Source organism: Tilletiopsis washingtonensis (assembly GCF_003144115.1).
Source record: "Tilletiopsis washingtonensis strain MCA 4186 unplaced genomic scaffold FA09scaffold_9, whole genome shotgun sequence".
Classification (NCBI taxonomy): domain Eukaryota; kingdom Fungi; phylum Basidiomycota; class Exobasidiomycetes; order Entylomatales; genus Tilletiopsis; species Tilletiopsis washingtonensis.
The window spans coordinates 57,643-77,353 of record NW_020312006.1 but is presented as its reverse complement, the minus strand read 5'-3'; the positions used below and the strand labels follow the sequence as shown (position 1 = coordinate 77,353).

The following is a 19,711-nucleotide window of genomic DNA, read 5'->3' as shown; positions in this document are numbered from 1 at the left end:
TCCACCCCAACCGCGCGCAACGCGCACCCTCTCGTCGAGGACAAGGCGCGCAAGCAGCCTTCGCACGCGTGTTGGCGCGGGCGGAGGCGGAGTAAGAGTTGCGCGAGTGCGTCCGGTGCGGCCCGGGCCGCGCGCCACACATCTTCGCACGCTGGGGACGGAAATAGGGGCACGGCGCTGCCGCCGAGGAGGAGGAGGTGCAGCAACACCCTCAGCGCCATCGCAGCCTCCGCTTCTAGCTTGCGGGGCAGCAGCTGCACCGGCTGCAGAGCGTGCAGCACGTCGCAGCGCCCGCCTCGGCCGCCGGCCTGCGAGCAGCTCAGACGCCCCCGCCGGCCCTCCGAACCTCGCGCCGCCTCGCCGCGACAGCGAGGGCCCTCGGACGGAGGATGCGATGCAGTCGCAAGCAGGGTGCTGCAGGCCTCAAGCTCGCCGTCGAATGCAGCAGCGCGCGGCCGCAGTGAGGGTCTTCACCATGAGCCGCGCAAGCAGAGCTGCTCGAGCCCGCTCAGTCTCGACGGCAAGTAGGATTCATCGCGTCTTGCTCTCATGATCGCAAACCCGGCGCCCTCCGTGGCTCTAGCTGCAGATATGGTCCACGTTCCATGCCTTCTGGCAAGAGTGAGCGCCCGCATAAAGCCGCCTGGCCCTGCAAACTTCCAAGTCTGGGGGCTCGTGGCGGCCCGGGATGGAGGCGAAGGCGCGCATGCAGCATGCATGCACGCTCCGACGTGCGCACGCCCGCGAGCTGTCGAACTCCGCCATGGACTGCTCTCCGACGCTGAGGAGGACGGCAACGAGAAGACATGCGGTCTGCGTCGGCGCTGGCGGCGTTGCGGCAGCCCCCGCAAAGCCGCCGGACCGGCCGGTCCGAGGGCCGGTGGCTTGGAGCGCAGCGCTGCACGGCCGCTCGGTGGCCGTCACGACTCTTCTGTGACTCGCCTCCCGGGCTGCTCCTCGTGGCTTGCGGCCACGATCAGATGCCTGAGCGCCTCGTGCGCTCACACTGCTTCGCACACCAGTCATGGCGATACGATGCTGCTTAGCGGCCCGCCGCTCCCCAAACGCAGGCGCAAAGTGCAAAGGGCTCTCTATTGCGCTTCGCCGCCCAGTCATTTTTGCGTCCCCTGCCAGACCCCCTACTCGACATTGTGCTGCTCAATCACGTCGTCGATCCTGCAGGAGGCCGTCAGCTGTGCAAGTCTACCAGCAGACGCCGGCTCCACTCACTTCAGGATGGCGCGGCAGAGCTGCGTGCTCAGCTCCATCTGCTGCCGCTTGCTCTGCACAGCCAAAGAGAGGTCAGCCACAGCAGTCGCGCAGGTCGGCTTCTCGCAACGCACGAGGTATGGGTCGAAGACGTGGGCGCTGCGCATATCCGAGTTGCCCGTGAGCATGCAGTCGACGCCCAGCACCGACGTGCCCTCGGTGATTTGCCGGCTCTTGAGCTCGGCCAGCGTCTCGATGGGGCTGAGGCCCGAGTTCTCGGCCAGCGCCAGCGGGATAGCATCGAGCGCGGCGGCAAAGGCGCGCATAGCGTACTGCTCGATCGTCGCGATCTGATGGAGAGCGTCAGCCAGGTGGCAGAGCAGAGCACGGCACAAGGCGCACCTCGTCGGCTGCCTTCGTCACGGCAATGCTGGCTGCGATCTCGGCAGCGCCGCCGCCGTACACGACGCGGTTGTCGCGCACAAGGTTGCGCACCACGCAGATGGCGTCGTGCAGCGCGCGCTTGGCCTCGTCGATGATCTGTGCGGGCCCGGCGTCAGACAGGCTGGCAGTGGCAGGCAGAACGGCGCTGCTCACCATCTTGTTCGAGCCCTGCAAGCAGAGCAAGCAAGCGAGTCAGCAGCAGGCACGCTTGGTCTACACCCCAGCCTACTCACGCGCACGAACACCGTCACCGCGCGCGGGTTGGCGCACTCCTCGATGACCAGCATCTTGTCGCGCGTCGTGCCGAAGCCGACCTCGCGCACCAGTCCTGCGCGGCCGAGCTTCTCCGGGCTCAAGTCCTCGAAGCGCGGCACGATGCGTGCGTTCGTGGCAATGGCAATGAGCTCGAGCTCCGGACCGCCGACCCAGCGCACGGCGGGCAGGTCGTGCTGCAGCAGCAGGTGGTTCGCCTCATCGTCGAAGCCCCACTGACAGATGACGAGGTTGGCGCCGCAGTCCTTGACGCGCTTGATCATGTTCTCAAACGTCTGCTTCTCGTACTCCTGCAGCTTCTTGTACTCCTCAACGCTGCTGATGTCGAGCTTGTGCTTCGTCTTCGGCCGCGGCGGCTCAAAGGGGCACGTGAGGATGGCGATGCGCGCGTCGCGCACCTCGCGTGGCATCTGCGGGTGCGAGAAGTCCTTGTCGACAACGACACCCTTGACCAGCGCCGTGTCCTCCAGCGAGCCGCCCGACTTGCCGTCGACCTTGATGAGCTCAAAGTCGACGTCGCGCCGTGCCAGGTCCGCCACCGAGAGCACAGCGTCGACGGCGATGCGCGCAAAGAGGTCGCCTGCCTTGGACACGCTGCGCAGCGCGTCAGCCCCAGTATGCACGCCCTGTCACGGATACTCCACCACCTCTAGACACTCACATCTTGCTGCCCAGGCATGTCCGCGCCGTCTTCATCAGCTCCTCCTGCTCGCCCGCGCCCTGCCCAAACTCCACCCGGTCAGCCACCTTCTCCAGCGCCTTGACAGCCACGCCGCACGCCCGCTCGTAGCCGTCGGCAATGCGAATCGGGTGAATGCCGCGGTCGATCAGTGCCTCGGACTGCTCCATGAGCGCGCCGGCAAGGACTGCACAGGGGCGTCAGCGCTGCGTGTACAAGGCCAGCACTCGAGACGCCAGGCTGCAAGGCACCTGACACACGCCTCCTGCCTCCACACCTCCTGTCCGCCTCCGTCTCGAGCGCTTCACCCTCTCCCATCGCCGGCCTCTCGCACTCACCAACAACGCCCGTCGTGCCGTCGCCAATCTCGCTGTCCTGGCTGCTGGAGAGCTGCACCATGAGGCGTGCAATCTGGCTCTCGAGCTCCATGTTCTGCATGATCGTTGCGCCGTCGTTGGTCACCTGAATGTCGCCGTCGGGCGACACGAGGATCTTGTCGAGGCCGCGCGGGCCGAGCGATGTCCGCACGATCTGTGCGACGGACTTGGCGGCCTGCGGAGAGAGAGAAAGGCTGTCAGCGTGGACGGATGAGGCGCGGCACAGCGCCACGCACCGAGATGTGATTCTTCAGCGCCTGGATGCCCTGCGCCCGCGTCTTCTTGCCCTGCTCGCTGTGGTGGACACTGCGTCAGCGCTGCGCTCCTGCGTTTCACCTGACGGCACGAACCGGACCACGATGAAGGGGCGTCCTGCAAGGCGGCAAGGCAGGCGCCGTCAGCTCGGCGGCCGCATGTGCACACACATACAGGGCCACGCACCGTGCTCATCCTGGGCGTATGCCACTTGTGGCTCGGCCATGGTGTGTGAGGTGTGGGTGCGGAGAGGTGGTGGTGTGCGGCCGGCTGTGTGAGATGCGCACTCCGCAAGCATCGCTTCCCAGGTGCGCGCTCGAGCCTCTGCGCGGCGAAACGCGTCTCGCCTCTGGAAGTCGACCGGCGCCTCGGGCGGGCGCGGCCGATAGCGCCGTCAGGGCCAGGTGGTCGTGTCACGTGCCAGCATCGGCCCAAGAGCTGCTCATGCCTCCTCGTCCCTCAGGGTGGCAGCCAGTTCTACGCTGATGCAGCCGTAATCTACAGACTTGTTCGGATCATGCCTGGAGCACGGCACTGCTGATGATCGCAAGAGCACGAGGCGCGCACCTGCTGGAGCCCATGATCGCGCGCTCGCGAAGCAGGCGCGTGAGGCTCGAGAGACGGCGTCTCATCCCTTCCCCGTCTGCATTCAGCAGAAGGCTGGCCGATGGGACAAAGTCTGGAGAGTCGTGTGGGACCTCGACGCTGCAGCTGCAGAGTCAGAGGTGCAGAGGCAGCGGCTCAGGATGGGAGCTCGAGCATGCCATCATGCAGCTCCACACTCGACTCAGACTGCAAGGAACGGAGCGGCGCGCCAAGCCACGCGCGACGTCTCCGGCGGCCGACAAGGGAAGGCGTGACGTGCGGCAGGCGCAGCATGAAGGATGGCGCACACAGGGACAGGATGCAGGGACAGGGGCTCTCATCACTGCCTCTGCTCTGCCTGCTGATGCTCCAGGAGAGGAAGCAGGGCAGAAGAGCCGTTTCGGACCTTGGCTTATCCCGGCTCGTTCCTTGCGCTGCCACACGCGGGGTGGAGGGTCGTGCCGCTGCGGAGGGTGCATGAGATGACGCTTGCCTCCTCGACGAACGACAAGCCGCGGACTCGGAGAGGAGAGAGGAGCGGAGCCTGCCATGCTGCTCCTGCGCCATCCTCATCCGGGGCCGGCCGCTGATCTCGTCTCTGGCGCCGTGTGCCTGGCGCCACGCCATATGCGCGGTGCGCGGCGGCGTGCTTCTGCGATGCTGCCGCTCGCGGTGCGCGCGGCGCCTCGTCGCCGGCGGCGGCGCGCGATCGGCTGCGGCGTCGGCGCCCCGCTCGCGCGCGCTCGGCGTGCGGCGATGCGTGCTCGGCGCCGCGCCCGCCGACCGCTGCTGCCCCTCGCTCCCGTCCGTTTCCACGCTTCCCCGCAGCCCGCCGCAGAACGCAGCCAGCGCCCGCCCGAGATTCGCCCATCGCTCTCTTAGTCGCCGGCCGCTGCGCCACATCGAGAAGCAGACGCAGCAGCAGGCCGTGCCCGCTCCACTCAGGCACCGGCCGAGCCCGCACCCGCGCCCGCCAGCGCCGCTCTCTGCAACCTTTCGCTCGGACGCGCGCTCCGCCTGCTGCGGCGACGCTATCTCTGCATCTGATTGCTGCGCCGCCCTCGCCCATCCGTCCGTCCATCCGTCCGTGCGCCGCCGCATCGAGCAGCCCGCTCCCGCCGCCGGCTGCTGCAGCCCGTCGCTGGCCTGGCCGGAGTCCGAGTGCGTCGACGCCAGCCGCCGCTCGTCGCCGCGCCGCGGCCCATCCGCCGGCCTGCGCCCTCATCCCGGCAAGCTCTGCCGCCGGCACAGCGCCAGGAACGTCGACTCGGCTGCACTGCCGAGTGGCTCTTCTCGGTAAGCTTCGCTACTCCGCCAGCGCGACGCCAGCTCGCCGTCGCCGCCTTCGCGCCGTCGCGCCGGCGCACACATGGACCTCTCCGCCGCGCCGCTGCCGCCGCAGCCGCAGCCGGCTGCGTCGCCCGCAGCAGCTGTGCTGCGCACCTCGCCGCCGCTGGACGCCGTCACTAAGGCGCCGCAGCCTGCGCCTGATGCAGCGGCCGTCGTCGAGCCAGCAGCACAGCCTGACGCTGCGGCCGAGGTGAAGAGCGTCGACTTTGCCGCGCTTGCGAGCGATGCCGGGGCCGCGGACGATGCGCCTGCTCCGCCATCGGTGAGCACTGCCGAGCCCACGAGCGATCTCGCTGCATCCACGGCACCAGAGCTTGCTGCACCTGCCACGGCAGCCTCGGCGCCGCAAGGTGCCAGCGAGAGCGCGGCAGGTGCGTCAGCCGCCGTCGCGTCGCCGCAGGTGCAGAGCGCTGCCGGCAGTGGGTCGGGCGCGCCAGCACTCGCTCCTGCCGAGAGCTCGACATCTGCGAACCTCGAGCAGGGCGCTGCCAGTGCGCCATCAGGCGCGCCGCAGACAGGTGCCACAGGCGCTCCTGCCGTCGACCTGCCGGGCAGCGAGCCGGGGCCCAGCACTGGCGCCTCGCCGCCGCAGGACGACTTCGATGCGCTCTTCGCCATGCCGGAGGATGCGTGGCAGACTGCAGGCGCCGTGGACGTGGCCTCTGCCGACGGCGGCGCTGCGGATGGGCCATCGACGTTTCCTCTCGAGGAGGCGCCCATGCTCTCTGCTTTCCAGACGCCGTCGTCGGTTACGAGTGCCATCGATGCTTCCGCAGGGCAGTCTTCTGCCGCAGAAGCAGCACCAAAACAGCCACAGAGCGCGCCGACAGAAGCGGCAGCCGAAGCTGGACCAAGCGCGCCCACTCTTCTAACAGGCACGGCGCCTGATCGGCTTGGTATCAACGACACCGAGGCGCAGGCGCCCTCGCTTGAGCCGCAGAGCGACACGTCCAAGAGCGCGGCAGCATCGACCGCAGACGACGCATCGCAGCCCAACGCCGATCTGACGAAGCCGGCGGACATCGCGCAACCGAGCGTTGCAGACGACGCAGCGCCGACCGCGCCATCAGGAGTGCAGCCTGCTCAAGCAGCAAGCTCGACGCTGGCACCACAACAGGCCGCCGCCGCGCCCGCACCTGCCTCGGCAGCTGGAGAGCTGGCAGCCCCTACTGCGCCTCTCGCCTCTGCAGCTCCGGCTGAGCCATTGCCCGCCTCGGCGCCGTCAATACCTGCGGCACCCGTGGCCAGCAACGCCGTTGCGCCAGCCGCAGCTGCCGCAACGTCGACGCACGCCGCAGTTCCGCCGGCGCCGACTGCGATCGCCAGCGCGCTGCCCGCATCTGCGCCAGAGACGTCTGCAGCCTCGACGAGCAGCTCGGCGGATGTCGCAACATCTGCGCTGCCGCCACCCTCATCAGCGCCGGGCTCCATGGGCCCGCCGACCTCGACTGCGTCGCTCGCCTCCGCTCCTTCGTCGACGGACGCGATCTTGACCACGGCGCCGCTGCCGCTGTCTGCTAGCGGCTCTGTGGCCGGCGCCTCGCCGCCCAAGTCTGCCGCACCATCGCCGAAGAGCGCGCCGTCGCCCAACGGAGTCCGCCGTGCTTCTGGGCCAGGTGCGAGCGAAGAGGTCACCGCGCGAAGAGTGTCGCTGGTGCTCAAGATCAACAAGGAGCTCATCCGGCTATGCATCGATCTCACGACGCGCGGACTGACCAGTGATCCGATATACCGAGAGTGAGTGCTGTGGAGCGCATGTCGCCGGCACCGTGCTGACATCGCTTCCGCCACAGGGCTGCTCTGCGTCTGCAAGGCAACCTCGGCTTCCTGGCCGGCATGGCGGACCGCTCCAGCAAGGGCGAGAGCGCCGGTCCCGCGCCGCCACCGCGCGCCGAGCCCTTTCCCGCGACGCCGCTGGCGCCTGACACGATGCTGCCGACGCTCTATCAACACCTCAAGGCCACGCTGACGCCCAGCGCGCCGGCCTCCGAGGACGGGCGGAAGCGCTCCCGAGAGCAGAGCCTCGACGCGGGCACGCCGGGCGGCGATGCCAAGCGGCGGGCCACTCGCACCTCCATCGGCGGTGGCACTTCTTCGGCACCGTCGCCAGCGGGCAGCGCAGTGGGTGCTGCCACGCCTACTGCTCAGCCGACTGGCTCCACAGAGGCTTCAGCAGCGTTCGCGCGACCGTCGACGCCAAACGCCGGGCCGGCAGGCGCCATGCAGAACGCACGCGGCCGGCCAATGTCAGCACAGGGTGCACAACAGCCCGGTGCTCAGCCGCAGCAGCCGCAGCAGCAAGCACAGCAGCAGTTCCCGCACCAGCAGCAGCAGTCGGCAACGCAGGGCCCGCAGCCCAACGGCTCCAACCCGCAAACTCCGGCACGGAGCATGACACCGAGTGCGCAGGCGCAGGCCATGCCGCCGCCGAGCTACACGATGGCCAACGGGCACGCCTCGCAGCCCGCCACGCCGACAAATCCCATGAACGCGGCGATGGGCGCTCCGCAGCAGCAGCAGGCTCAGGCTCAGCAGCAAGCAGGCTTCCAGACGTCGTCCGGCCCGAGCGCGCAGCAGGCTGCGGCGCTGATGCAAGCCTTCGGCCCCAACGCCATCAGCAACCTCAACTCGCTGCAGGCTCACTTCAAGGGCCAGCCGCAGCCGATCATCACGTACATGGAGGCGCAGATTGCCAACTTCCGCCAGATGTCGGTGCAGCAGCAGCTGCAGGCGATGACGGTGAGTGTCTGGCGAGTGCACGCGGTCAGCCTCAAGCACTGACGAAGATGCCTTCAGAACGCGCAGAACCTCGCCGTGCAGCGCCAGCGCCAGGCGCAGCTGGCCGCACAGCAAGGCGCACAGCAGCCGCCGGCCCACGTCCGGCGCACCTCAGTGGCGCAGAGCCCGCCTGCAAGCATGGGCTCGCCTTCCGGGCGCATGCCCTCTTCGTCGCACGCCGGCTTCAACCCGGCGATGCACGCCATGAACGGCACAGGCAGCAGCAACATCGGCAGCCCGACGCCGCGCCTCTCGATGAGCGGCGCCGCAGGCAGCGCGGCCGCCAGTCCCATGGCGAGCCAGAGCTACGGCGTGGCGACACCGGCGATGACGAACCAGTTCATCCGTCCCGGCAGCGCCGGGCCAGGCGCCACGCCCAGCGATGCGTCACCGGCGCGCGGCTCGCCGGCGCCGAACGCATACATGAGCGGCCTGCCGCAGGGCATGCAACAGCAGGCGTACCAGCAGCCACCGCAGCAGCAGTCGTATGCGCAGCCGCAGCTGCAGCAGCTCCAGCAGATGCAGCAGCTGCAGCAGATGCAACAGCAGCTCCAGCAGCAGGGCGGTATGGGCGCCTTCAACGGCAACTCGTACAACATGGGCGGCGCCGGCGGCACGCAGCAGTGGTTCGGCTAGCCGTGCACTAAAACGGGCACGCGCGGCGGTCTGCATCGCGCCTCTCTCTCCTTGGTCTCCTCCTCGCCTCCGTCATGCTTTCGGCCTCCTTGTGCACATGAAGCCTCGCACGTCCTGCTCGAGCTGCCTCATGCGGGAATACAACCGTCACCTCTGCAGACGCACGCATGGATGAGAGAGGGAGCATGCGGATGATTGATAAAAGTACAGATGACGCGCGGTGGTGATACATGGAGAGAGCAAGAGAGACGCAGCAGGATGATGACCTCGCTAGTACGGGTTGAAGCGCCGCGAGGCCTTGAACTTGGCAACCTTCTCCTTGTCGGCCTCGAACTGCGCGCGCATCTGCGCCAGGCCCTCGCGCTTCTTTTCGCGCAGCTGGAAGCGGTAGAAGTCCTCGAGCTCCTTTGCCTTCTTCTTGCGCGGGCGCGCCGTGCCGCTCTGCTGCTCGGGGCGCGCCACACGCATGCTGGCGCCGCCGCCCTCCTCGGCGGTGCGCCCGTACTTGCCGCCGCGCTGCACGATGGTGAAGCCATCGGCGTCGAGCAGCTCGCCGTCGGGCCCGACGGTGACGCCCTCGATGCCGGCGCGCTTCGGCGGCGGGTGCGCGCGCACCCAGGCGTAGTGCGCCACGGCCGAGTCGACGTGCGTCTTGACGGCAGAGAGCAGTGGCCGCAGCGCGGCATGCCGCGCGAGCAGGAAGGCCAGACCTGTCGGCGGCGCAGTGACGCCGGCGGCCAACGCAGCCTCGGCGCCGGTGCGCGGTCGTGGCTTGTGCTGTGCGGCGCCCTCGGCCTCGTCGGCGAGCGAGACGGCCGCGGCCTCGACCTGCGCCCACGGCTCGGGCCATGCCTTCTGCGGCGCGAGCGCCAGTGCCCGCGCCACGGACGAGGCATCGAGGAAGACGACGTGTGCCGAGGTGGAGGTGTGGTGGAAGCGATGCACGCCGCGCGGGTCGAGCGGCGGCAGCGGCACGATGGCCGGCGGCCCGGCCTTGTTGAGCACGACCTTGGTGTAGCCCTTCTTTGCCTTGCCCTTGCCCTTTGATGGCTCTGCAGCAGCGGCAGGCATGGCCTCGTCCTCGGCCTCGCTCTCCTCGTCGAGCTCCTCGCTGCCGGCGACGGGCCGCTCGCCGAGGAAGGAGACGCGCTCGACGGGGCCGGCGGCGGAGAAAAGGTGGCGCAGATGGCGCTCGGTGGTGTCCGACGGCAGATTGACGACGAAGAGAGTGCGGCCGTCGCCGCCGTCGTGGGCGCGCAGGTAGATGCAGTGCCGCCCGACGCTCACCGGCTGGTAGCCGGCGAGCAGCGGCTGGGCGGCGGCGGCGGCGGCATCGCTCTTGCGCGGCGCCGCGCTGCTCGAGCTGGCCTTGGCCGAGTCGCTCTTGCGCGCCTTGGGCATGGCCGGCGACACTGTGTGCGCGGTGTCAGTGCCGTGTCCACAGGGCCGAATGGCGCAAGGACGCGTCTCAGAATTGCAGAAGTAGGGTAATCGTCACCGGCCAACAGGCCGTCGGATTGTTGAGCTTGATAATGTGTTTGTGTAGTCTTCATCGACAGCGAGGCGAGGCTGAGAGGACTCACGGAGCAGAGGCGCAGGCGCGGCGGCCAGGCGGAAGGATGTGGTGCAGACGGAGGAAGGGGGCTCGCTTGGCGGGCGCACGTGAGGCGCCGCGCAACAGAAAAGCGTGCGGCGCTCGCTTGCAGCGTGGGAGCAGCTGGGCGGCGGCAGCCTGCGCCAGCGCTGCGCCACGTGTCGCTCGCAGCAGCGACGCGCCAGACGCCCGTGCGCGGCGAAGACGCTGGAAGGACCGCCGGGCACGGCGCCTGTGTGACGTGTCGCCGCGGCGCGCGGTGGTGCTGCACGGCGCCGACGTCGGCGGCGAGCCTCGGACGGCCGGACATCGCAGCCGGTGCGAGCTCGTGCTGATTTGAGCGGAGAATTGCGTGGCGCGGCGGCCGAGAGAGAGAGAAGCTCGGGCATGGGCATGCTGCATGCGCGGAGGTGCTGCCACGTCGGACGCTGAAGGCGGCCAGCGCAGCAGAGACGCGCACTCGCCGCCACGCGCGTGCCGCGGGGAGCGCCGAGCGCAGGAGGCGCAGGCGGCGCGCGGCGTCCAAGCCATCCGCGCCAGCCAGGGGCTTCTTCCACGCCGCCGCGCGCAGCTCGCTCGCCTCTCTGCCTCCGACCACCACCTACAAAGGCGCCGCGAGCCACTCCCACCTCGCACCCACTGTCGCGTCTCTCTCTCCGCAAGCCACCACCCACCATCCACGCCGCCATGGCCTCCCGCCGGGCACGCAGCGCGCTGCGCCTGCCCTCGCTCGCCACGCTGCTCCTCGCCCTCGTCGCCCTCCTCGCCGTCTTCGCCGCCGGCGTGGCCGCCGAGGAGGAGAACAACAAGCGCAGCGAGTACGGCACCGTCATTGGCATCGACCTGGGCACGACGTGAGTGGCGCGCGTGTGTGGATGCTGCGCCGCGGCAGCGCTGACCTCGTCTCCCACAGCTACTCATGTGTCGGTGTCCAGCGCGACGGCCGTGTCGAGATCATCACCAACGACCAGGGCAACCGCATCACGCCGTCCTACGTCGCCTTCGAGACGCCCTCGGGCGAGCGCCTGATCGGTGACGCCGCAAAGAACCAGGCCGCGCAGAACCCCGAGAACACCATGTGAGTTGGCCGCGGCACGAGGCATGCATGGCCTGTGCACACATGCTCATGCGCGCGCCGCAGCTTCGACGCCAAGCGCCTCATCGGCCGCAAGTGGGGCGACTCGGACGTCAAGAAGGACCTGCGCCACTTCCCCTTCAAGGTGCGTCTGCCGCGTTTCTCTGTCTGCGCACAGCACCGCTCACGCATCCCCTGCAGCTCGTCGAGAAGGCCGGCAAGCCGGCGATCCAGGTGCAGATCAAGGAGTCCAAGAAGGTCTTTACGCCCGAGGAGGTCAGCGCCATGGTGCTGCAGAAGATGAAGGAGACGGCCGAGGCCTACCTGGGCCACAAGGTCACCCACGCCGTCGTCACTGTGCCGGCCTACTTGTGAGTGGCTCGCGCGCGCGCGCGCAAGTGCGAATGCGCGGCCCGCGCGCTGCCGAGCATGCCGCGCGCACATGTCTCTGGGTGACCGGCACGCTGACGCGCTTCTCTTGCCAGCAACGATGCGCAGCGTCAGGCCACCAAGGACGCGGGCGTGATTGCCGGTCTGACAGTGCTCCGCATCGTGAACGAGCCCACTGCGGCAGCCATCGCCTACGGTCTCGACAAGAAGGGCGACTCGCAGATCATCGTCTACGACCTGGGAGGCGGCACTTTCGACGTGTCGCTCCTCTCGATCGAGGACGGAGTGTTCGAGGTGCTCGCGACGGCCGGTGACACGCACCTGGGTGGCGAGGACTTCGACAACCGCGTCTCCGAGTACATCCTCAAGGCCTTCCGCAAGAAGGAGGGCGTCGACGCCTCGGGCAACAAGCGCTCCGTCGGCAAGCTGAAGCGCGAGGTCGAGCGCGCCAAGCGCACGCTCTCGAGCCAGATGAGCACCAAGATCGAGATCGAGAGCTTCTTCGAGGGCAAGGACCTCAGCGAGACGCTGACGCGCGCCAAGTTCGAGGAGCTCAACGCCGATCTCTTCCGCAAGACGATGAAGCCCGTTGAGCAGGTACTCAAGGACGCCGGCGTGAAGAAGGAGGACATCGACGACGTGGTGCTCGTCGGCGGCTCCACGCGCATTCCCAAGGTTCAGCAGCTGCTCAAGGTGCGTTGCGCGCGTGTGCAGAGACCTGCGCGACGTGCCATGCTCACGCTCTCGCTCCCGCGCGCAGGACTACTTCGACGGCAAGGAGCCTTCCAAGGGCATCAACCCTGACGAGGCCGTCGCCTGGGGCGCTGCCGTTCAGGGTGGTGTGCTCTCGGGCGAGAAGGGCCTTAACGACGTGCTCCTGATCGACGTCAACCCGCTCACGCTCGGCATTGAGGTGCGTGTCTGACGCGCGCTGCTTACTTTGCGCCGGAGCTGACCTTCCCTCGCGCGCGCAGACGACTGGCGGTGTGATGACGAAGCTCATTCCCCGCAACACCGTCGTCCCGACCAAGAAGAGCCAGATCTTCTCGACGGCGGCCGACAACCAGGCTGTCGTCCTGATCCAGGTCTACGAGGGCGAGCGCGTGAGTGCTCTTGCGCGCAAAGAGTGTTTGACGTGGCGCTGACGAAACTCTTCTTCCTTGCCGACAGTCCATGACCAAGGACGTGAGTTTGCGCGCAAATCCTTGCACTTTCGCTTCAGTCGCTGACTCCTGTGCGCTCTCAGAACAACCTGCTGGGCAAGTTCGAGCTCACCGGCATCCCGCCGGCACCGCGCGGCGTCCCGCAGGTCGAGGTGACGTTCGAGGTTGACGCCAACGGTGAGCAGCAGCGGCGCGATGTCCCGAGACGCCAAGCTCACACCCGCGCGCGCAGGTATCATGAAGGTCAGCGCCGCCGACAAGGGCACCGGCCGCTCGGAGTCCGTGACGATCACCAACGACAAGGGCCGCCTGACGCCCGAGGACATTGAGCGCATGGTCAAGGAGGCCGAGCAGTTCGCCGAGGAGGACGAGGCCGCGTGAGTGTCCGCAGCAGCTGCCTGGCAAGGACGTCTTTGCTGATGCACGCCTCTCCCAGCCGCAAGCGCATTGAGGCACTCAACCAGCTGCAGGCACTCGTCGCCTCGACGCGCTCGTCGGTGTCGGACAAGGAGGGCCTGGGCGCCAAGCTCGACAAGAGCGACAAGGACGCCATCAACACGGCGCTCAAGGAGACGGAGTCGTGGCTCGAGGAGAACGGCGAGAGCGCGACGGCCGAGGACGTCGAGGAGCAGCTGTCCGAGCTGCAGGCGACGCTCGCGCCCATCACGTCCAAGGTGTACGGCGACAGCGCTGGCGGCAGCAGCAGCAGCGGCCCGACGGACCCCGACGACGAGCCGCTGTCGTACGGCGGCCACGACGAGCTGTAGAGCAGAGAAAGACCGTGTAGTGTTCCCGGGCGCGCTAGCCCTAGACCCGCCTCTTTTCCCTCTCTTATCAGCCCCGTCTCGCATGCATGTACGTGCTCCCCTTTCCTCCCTTCCTGATGCTGCCCGGCTTGCTCTCTCTCTCTGCGCTGTTGCGCCGGGCGCATCCCTCCGCCCATTCGCCGCTGTGTGTTTCCCCTCCACGCGGTGCGCCGAGCGGGCACTCTTCCTCCAAAAGACAAACGAAATTGACGATGAAACGCACTGACGCGGCGTGAGTGGCGGGCGTGTGTGAGTGACAAGGGTGCGAGTGCGCCCGCCTCGGCAGAAACGGCGAGTGGCGCTGCATTTCATGCGCCTGCACGGTCAGCAGGAGCATTTCATACACCTCGTCGGTCAGCACCGGCGGATGGCAGCCGCACCTCCGACGCGCGGATGCGGGGTAACGCAGCACCAGGTGCAGCCTGCAAGCAGCAGCAGAAGGCTTCGCTGCTCGTCTGACACAACAGCGAAGCAGCGCAGGACACAGCCGTCGAGGACTCTCACTGCCAGGCTCAAGCAGGAGCCCGGCGCCCGGCGGAGTCTGGGGTCCGCAGACGCTACCGCTACATCCGTAGCGTGCTCGCCGCTGTGGAGCAGCGCACAAGCCACGCTGCACGCCCATAAAGGCCTGCCTTCCGACCACATGCGCCGGCGTGCGCCTCAAGTCATTGCACAAGCCATGGCACTCTCCGTCTCGCCACTCGGCACGGCTGCGCTGGCGGCACTGGCCGCTGCACTGCTGCTGCTCGCCATGCAGGTGCTGCGGCCGCTGCTCGCCGTGCGCGGCCGCCTGCCGCCGGGCCCGCCGCACTCGCTGCTCACCGGCACGGCCATCCCCGACACGCATCCGTGGCGCACCATGGCCGAGTGGACGCGCCGCTACGGCGACGTGTGCACCGTCCGCGTGGGCCCCGCGCAGCTGCTCTTTGTCGTCGGCACGGCACGCGCCGCCCATGCGCTGCTCAACAAGCAGGCCGGCGTCTCGAGCGGCCGCCCGCGCAACATCATGGCCGGCGAGCTCATGTCCGGTGCGGGCGCTGCGTCGCGCAGGCGCATCACGGCGCTGACTGCTGCGTCTCCGCAGGCGGCAAGCGCATGCTCATCATGGACCACAAGTGCGTGTCCGGCGTGCATCTCGCGGCAAGAGTCGCTGACACTGCTGTCCAGTGACCGATGGCGTATGTGCTGCCGCGATGCTCCGAGCACGCAGCGCTGACGCACTTCCGCAGGCACATACCGCAAGGTCATGCACGAGGCGCTGGCAGACCGCCCGGCACAAGCCTACGAGCCTGTGCAGGTCAAGGAGAGCCGTCTGGCCATGCAGCGTCTCGGCGACGGGCCCGCCGACTGGCAGAACGTGTGGCGCACGTATGCTGCCAGCGTCATCATGACCGTCACGTACGACCAGCCCGTCACCTCGCTCGACGACCCGCGCGTTCGCGCCGTCAACGAGCGCCTCGGCATGCTGGCGCGCTACGTGCGGCCCGGCGCCTCGATGCTCGACCGCTTCCCGCTGCTCTACTACATTCCCGAGCCGCTCAATCCCTGGGTCAAGCTCGGCAAGCAATTGCACGCCCGCGAGCTGGACCTCTTCCTCTCGCAGTACCAGGCCGTGCGTACGCGCGTCAAGGCCGGCGAGGGCAGTGCCAGCTTCAGCAGCAAGCTGCAGGAGCGGCAGGAGAAGATCCACCTCACGGACGAGGAGGCCAGCTACATGGCCGGCTCGCTCTTCGGCGCCGGCAGCGACACGACGGCGGCGGCGCTCTCCATCTTCGTCATGGCCATGCTGCGCTTCCCGCACGTGCTGCGCCAGGCCGCCGCGGAGGTCGACCGCGTTGTGGGTGAGAAGCGGATGCCGACGTTCGAGGATGAGGCCGCGCTGCCCTTCATCCAGGCGTGCGTGCAGGAGACGATGCGCTGGCGGCCCGTCTCGGCCGGTGGCTTCATGCACCGCCTCACGGCGGACGTGCAGTGGGAGGGCTACACGCTGCCAAAGGACTCGTCGATTATCGGCAACCACTGGTGCGTGACGTCGACGTGTCCGGCTCGGCAGCACTGACGATGCGGCGCACCAGGTCCATCTCGCTGGACGAGAACGAGTACCCGGAGCCCGATGTGTTCAAGCCCGAGGTGCGTGCTCGTCGAACCCCTGCAGCGCACCTCTTGCTGATGTCCACATGTCGTCACAGCGCTTCCTTGACGAGACAGGCCAGTGCAAGGGCACCTGGTTCTCGCCGCAGGACGGCCACGTCGCCTTTGGCTTTGGACGGCGCATCTGGTGGGTGACACAATCGCAAGGCGCAGGGGTGCGGATGCTGATGCCAGTACTGTTTGCAGTCCCGGCATGCACGTAGCGAATCGCAGCCTGTTCATCAACTTCGCCAGCCTGGCGTGGGCATTCAACATCACGTCGTCCGTGCCCGCCGAGGAGACGGACACGCTGGCGTTCACGTCGGCAGCCAACAGCCATCCGCTGCCGTTCGAAGCGTGCGTGCCGAGCTAGACAGGGATCTGCGACAGGCTGCTGACTCTCGATCGATGCAGGCACTTCGAGTGGCGCAGCGAGGCAAGACGCGCAGTGTGTGAGGACGAGGTGCAGACGACAAAGGTGAGAGAGCTCGTGGCTGCGAGCGCACGGCCTCGCTGATAGCTGTTGCTCTGCAGGACAATCAGATCCACGGATAGCGCACAGCCGGACGTGCCGGGACAGCTGGACAACGCATGACCTCTATTCCTTCTGCGCATGGTCGTGAATGCGTATGATTATGTGCGGAAGACGCAGGTGGGCATCTAGGGGCCATCTAGATATCTACAGAGGCTGTGGTGTGTGCGCCGAGCGATGCTCGAGTGAGGGCAGGGTCTAGGGAATTTACGGCCGTGGAGCCGTCGGCACGCCACGTGAGACGGTGCCGCGGGCCCTTGGATTAGGGGACTAGGTGACGGTACAACCAGGGAGAGGCGAGAGACGATAGAGACGAGAAGCGTCGTGGAAACGAGGGAATGGTTGGAGACGTGGCTCAGGCAGCGATCGGCTCGGCGGTGGAGCGCTCCTCGTGGCTGCTGCCGCTGCTCTCCCAGCGCGAGAGGGCCGAGAAGAGATGGCCGCTCTCGCGCGCCGAGATCTGGGAGATGTAGGCGTCGCCGGCCACGCTCGGCAGCGACGCGTAGCCGCTGGCGCCCGACGAGGCCGACGCGGGCGCGTCGTAGCGCGGATGCCGCAGCGGCAGACGCAGCGGCGGGAGCGGCGAGGACTGCGCCAGGAGCGGCGAAGGAGGCGCAGAGACCTCGATTGTCGGCACCGGCGAGGCGAGCGGCGAGGCCGGCAGCGCGCTGCAGCGGCGCGGCGGCGAGGACGACGCGGCCTTGGTAGCGCGCTTGCCGCTGTCGGGCGACGTGCGCGGCGAGGTCGTGGAAGCGGCGGCAGTGGCGGCAGCGGCGGCGTCGTGCTTGCTGCTGCCAGTGGTGCCGGTGAAGCTCTTGAAGATGCGCATGGCCGTGAGGCTGGGCTTGGCCTTGCTCTTGACGGGTGCGGCTGCGGCCACGGCTGCGGCGGGCTTGGGCGACGGCGGCGCCGAGCGCAGCGACTCGGAGCTGGCGGCGCGGCCGAAGCGCGGGCGCTCACCCACCACGGCGGCGGCGAGGGCCTTTGTGCGCTGCACGGGCGACGAGGGCACGGTGCGGCGGCCCGACGAGTCCTCGCTGCCGCGGCGGCTCAGCGGCGGCGACGCGGGCATGTCGGGCAGCGCCTGGCGCGCCAGGTGGGCGCTGCGCTCGAGGCGCGCCAGCGGACGCAGGCCGACGTCGCGCTCGACGGCGCGCAGCTCGGCCTCGTCGCCGTCGCTGCCGGGGCTGGCGCTGCCGCTGCTGCTGCTGCTGCCGGCGGCGCCGACGAGTGCGGTACGGCGGCGCGCACGCATCCACGCGCCCAGCACGGCGCCGAGCACGCGCAGGCTCTCGCTCGTGAGGTGCTCGGCGGGCGCATCCTCGGGCGCCGGCGACGGCGGCGTGACAAAGACGCGCCCGGGCCCCGCACCGGCGGGCGCGTCGGCGTCGAGGCTCATGGGCCACGCATACAGCGCCTGGCTGCCGGCGTGCAGCAGCGTGACGACGAGGGAGCGGCTGCGCTGCGCGTCGCGCGCGACGGCCAGCAGCGCCCAGGCGTGCGGCTCGAAGCCGGCGGCCGCGACCGGTGCGGCGGCGGCGCGCGAGAGGAGGATGGGCGACGGCGGCGTGCGGCAGGCGGCGCGCAGCACGGGCGACGCCAGCGGCGACGAGACGGCCGGCACACTCGAGACGCTGCTCGACGGCGACATGCGCGCGACGGCGCGCGCCGAGGGCAGGCTGTAGAGGTGCGGCGACACGGGCTCCATGCTGGGCGCGCGGCGGTGCGCCGGCGAGGAGGGGTGTGCGGTGAGGCCAGCGGAGGAGGTGGGCGGGAGGCAGGAGGTGCGGTGAGAAGTGCGGGTAGAAGAGGCGCCGCTGGCCTGGCCTGGCTTTGGCTGCGCTGCGCCGCGCCGCCGCGTCAGGTTCTCTCGCAGGCGCGCAAAGATCTGCGGCGCATGGCTGGCGGCGCATCAAACGTGCGGCGTCCTCGCCTTGCGCGTGCGCCTCGCACCGCTGCGCCTGCTTGCTCTCTCTGACGTGCTCGTCGTCGTCGCTGCGCACCGCCAGACGCACCGCTCACACCCGCGCATCGGCGTCGCCGTCGAGCATCCTGATCCTGGGTCGCGGGCAGTCTCGTCTCACGGCCTCCGACGCCTGCGCCTAGCTTAGGGTCCATGCCGCCTTTGCCGCGCCTAGCCGCCGCGCCCATCTTAGCGCCAGATGGCGGCGCCACAGGCCAAGCACACGCGCGCCCATCGGCGTCGCAGCTCGAGCCTCTCACACACACTCGGCCTTGTCTTGCGCATGGTGTGCCCTCTCTGCAAACAGCGATGCCCGGACTCCGTGCGATTGGCACCACAGGGTCACGGGCAGGTCGCAGAGGCAGTCGAGTCTCGCCGCATCGGATCAGCTCCCGCCGGGTCATGCACGGCGCCTTCCCGCTGCGCGTGCGCGGCGGATGCGGGAGAGATGCGCCGGAGCGTGCGTGCCACAGCAGCCAGCCGCGGGAGCTCCGCCGTGCAAGACGCCGCAGCACCAGCGCAACGGGTGCGGCGAGCTCGCTCCTCCTGCCACGCTTGCCCATCCGCCGGCGAGGAGATTGCGAGGGCCGCGCCATGTGTGCTGCGTGCGCCCGAGGCAGCGGCCCCCGGTCCGACGCGCGCGCCGCACACGCGCGACCCGAGAGAGGAGCTCCGCGCAGCACGAGGCGCGCCAAGCAGCGGGCAAAGGCGCGAAAAGGGCAAAGAGGCTCGAGAGAAGGGCGCGGGAGTGCCTCCTCTCCTCTGCGCCCTTCAGCGCACCCAAAGACGCCGCTGTGGCGCACGCACGCTGCCGTCCCGTGCGCGTGGCTGCGTTTGGCACGCGCCGCAGCCATGGACGCCGCAGCTGAACTTCTCCTGATGAGCGTTCTCAAGAGCTGCCGCATCAGCTATGCGCATGCGCAGGGCCCTCGGATGCTGCACAGCGGGTGCATGAACACGGCCCAGACCCGCTGCGACGTGCGCACGCTGCGTGAGCCGGCGGCAGCGTTGCCATGCGTCCCCCGAGCTGGCTCGGTGGGCTCAGCCGGCCTGGCGAGCTGGCCTCCGAGGCTCACGGAGCAGGGCAGGGGCACGCTTGGCCGCGCGATGTGTCCGAGATTGGACTCTTACTCCTGCTCGTCGTCTAGCGTGAGCGGAGGGGTCGCAGAGCGCGGCCTCCGAGCGTCGCCTGCTGTGGACGCCGGCCGCGTAGCGCTTGCGTGCTTCGACTCCATCGCCGGCGCTCGCAAGTGCGTCTTGGTCACACACCGACGACCCCACGGGGCACATGCTCGGGCGTCTGCGTGCCGCGTCTCAGGCGGCCATTCGGCGTCGATGCTCTTGCGTGTGCGCTCGCCGAGGCCGACGCGCGAGCGCGAAGCTCTGCGACACGGCCTTGCCACCCCCGCACTCTGGCGACAGCGCGAGCTCGACGGTACGTGCGCTCCGCTCTGACAGGCTTCTGCCACCAG

At 68.9% G+C, this 19,711-nt stretch overlaps 8 protein-coding genes across 8 annotated transcripts; 5 read left to right on the top strand and 3 right to left on the bottom strand.

Moving 5' to 3' along the window:
- Positions 1–549: 549 nt before the first annotated feature.
- On the bottom strand, positions 550–1,279 carry FA09DRAFT_329449 (hypothetical protein). The gene has a single exon (XM_025742189.1). It carries the CDS (start codon positions 1,114–1,116, stop codon positions 580–582), a length of 537 nt encoding a protein of 178 aa, XP_025598668.1. The 5' UTR covers positions 1,117–1,279; the 3' UTR covers positions 550–579.
- On the bottom strand, positions 1,140–3,463 carry FA09DRAFT_296691 (putative t-complex-type molecular chaperone, epsilon subunit; the record flags this gene model as incomplete). The annotated part of the gene is made up of 11 exons (XM_025740180.1): positions 1,140–1,176; positions 1,231–1,283; positions 1,344–1,559; positions 1,612–1,749; positions 1,807–1,821; positions 1,887–2,520; positions 2,588–2,792; positions 2,944–3,157; positions 3,219–3,276; positions 3,333–3,354; positions 3,424–3,463. The coding sequence occupies 11 exons, from the start codon at positions 3,461–3,463 to the stop codon at positions 1,140–1,142; spliced, it is 1,632 nt and encodes a 543-aa protein (XP_025598667.1).
- A 1,485-nt stretch (positions 3,464–4,948) lies between these two features.
- FA09DRAFT_261413 (hypothetical protein) lies at positions 4,949–8,721 on the top strand. Its single transcript, XM_025739745.1, has 3 exons — positions 4,949–6,909; positions 6,966–7,911; positions 7,969–8,721. Exons 1-3 carry the CDS (start codon positions 5,192–5,194, stop codon positions 8,584–8,586), a joined length of 3,282 nt encoding a protein of 1,093 aa, XP_025598666.1. The 5' UTR covers positions 4,949–5,191; the 3' UTR covers positions 8,587–8,721.
- A 44-nt stretch (positions 8,722–8,765) lies between these two features.
- Positions 8,766–10,205, bottom strand: FA09DRAFT_329445 (hypothetical protein). Its single transcript, XM_025742188.1, has one exon. The coding sequence runs from the start codon at positions 9,985–9,987 to the stop codon at positions 8,857–8,859; it is 1,131 nt and encodes a 376-aa protein (XP_025598665.1). The 5' UTR covers positions 9,988–10,205; the 3' UTR covers positions 8,766–8,856.
- A 590-nt stretch (positions 10,206–10,795) lies between these two features.
- On the top strand, positions 10,796–13,802 carry FA09DRAFT_329444 (heat shock protein 70). The gene is made up of 11 exons (XM_025742187.1): positions 10,796–11,034; positions 11,094–11,258; positions 11,322–11,400; positions 11,457–11,626; positions 11,741–12,338; positions 12,406–12,558; positions 12,620–12,748; positions 12,816–12,830; positions 12,892–12,985; positions 13,041–13,185; positions 13,245–13,802. Exons 1-11 carry the CDS (start codon positions 10,868–10,870, stop codon positions 13,573–13,575), a joined length of 2,046 nt encoding a protein of 681 aa, XP_025598664.1. The 5' UTR covers positions 10,796–10,867; the 3' UTR covers positions 13,576–13,802.
- A 223-nt stretch (positions 13,803–14,025) lies between these two features.
- On the top strand, positions 14,026–16,408 carry FA09DRAFT_329443 (cytochrome P450). The gene is made up of 9 exons (XM_025742186.1): positions 14,026–14,642; positions 14,699–14,729; positions 14,782–14,792; positions 14,844–15,636; positions 15,690–15,744; positions 15,804–15,892; positions 15,952–16,101; positions 16,159–16,222; positions 16,279–16,408. Exons 1-9 carry the CDS (start codon positions 14,294–14,296, stop codon positions 16,297–16,299), a joined length of 1,563 nt encoding a protein of 520 aa, XP_025598663.1. The 5' UTR covers positions 14,026–14,293; the 3' UTR covers positions 16,300–16,408.
- FA09DRAFT_261275 (hypothetical protein) lies at positions 16,347–18,346 on the top strand. The gene has a single exon (XM_025739744.1). It carries the CDS (start codon positions 16,713–16,715, stop codon positions 18,252–18,254), a length of 1,542 nt encoding a protein of 513 aa, XP_025598662.1. The 5' UTR covers positions 16,347–16,712; the 3' UTR covers positions 18,255–18,346.
- Positions 18,347–19,323, top strand: FA09DRAFT_261264 (hypothetical protein). The gene has a single exon (XM_025739743.1). The coding sequence runs from the start codon at positions 18,439–18,441 to the stop codon at positions 19,117–19,119; it is 681 nt and encodes a 226-aa protein (XP_025598661.1). The 5' UTR covers positions 18,347–18,438; the 3' UTR covers positions 19,120–19,323.
- Positions 19,324–19,711: the final 388 nt, after the last annotated feature.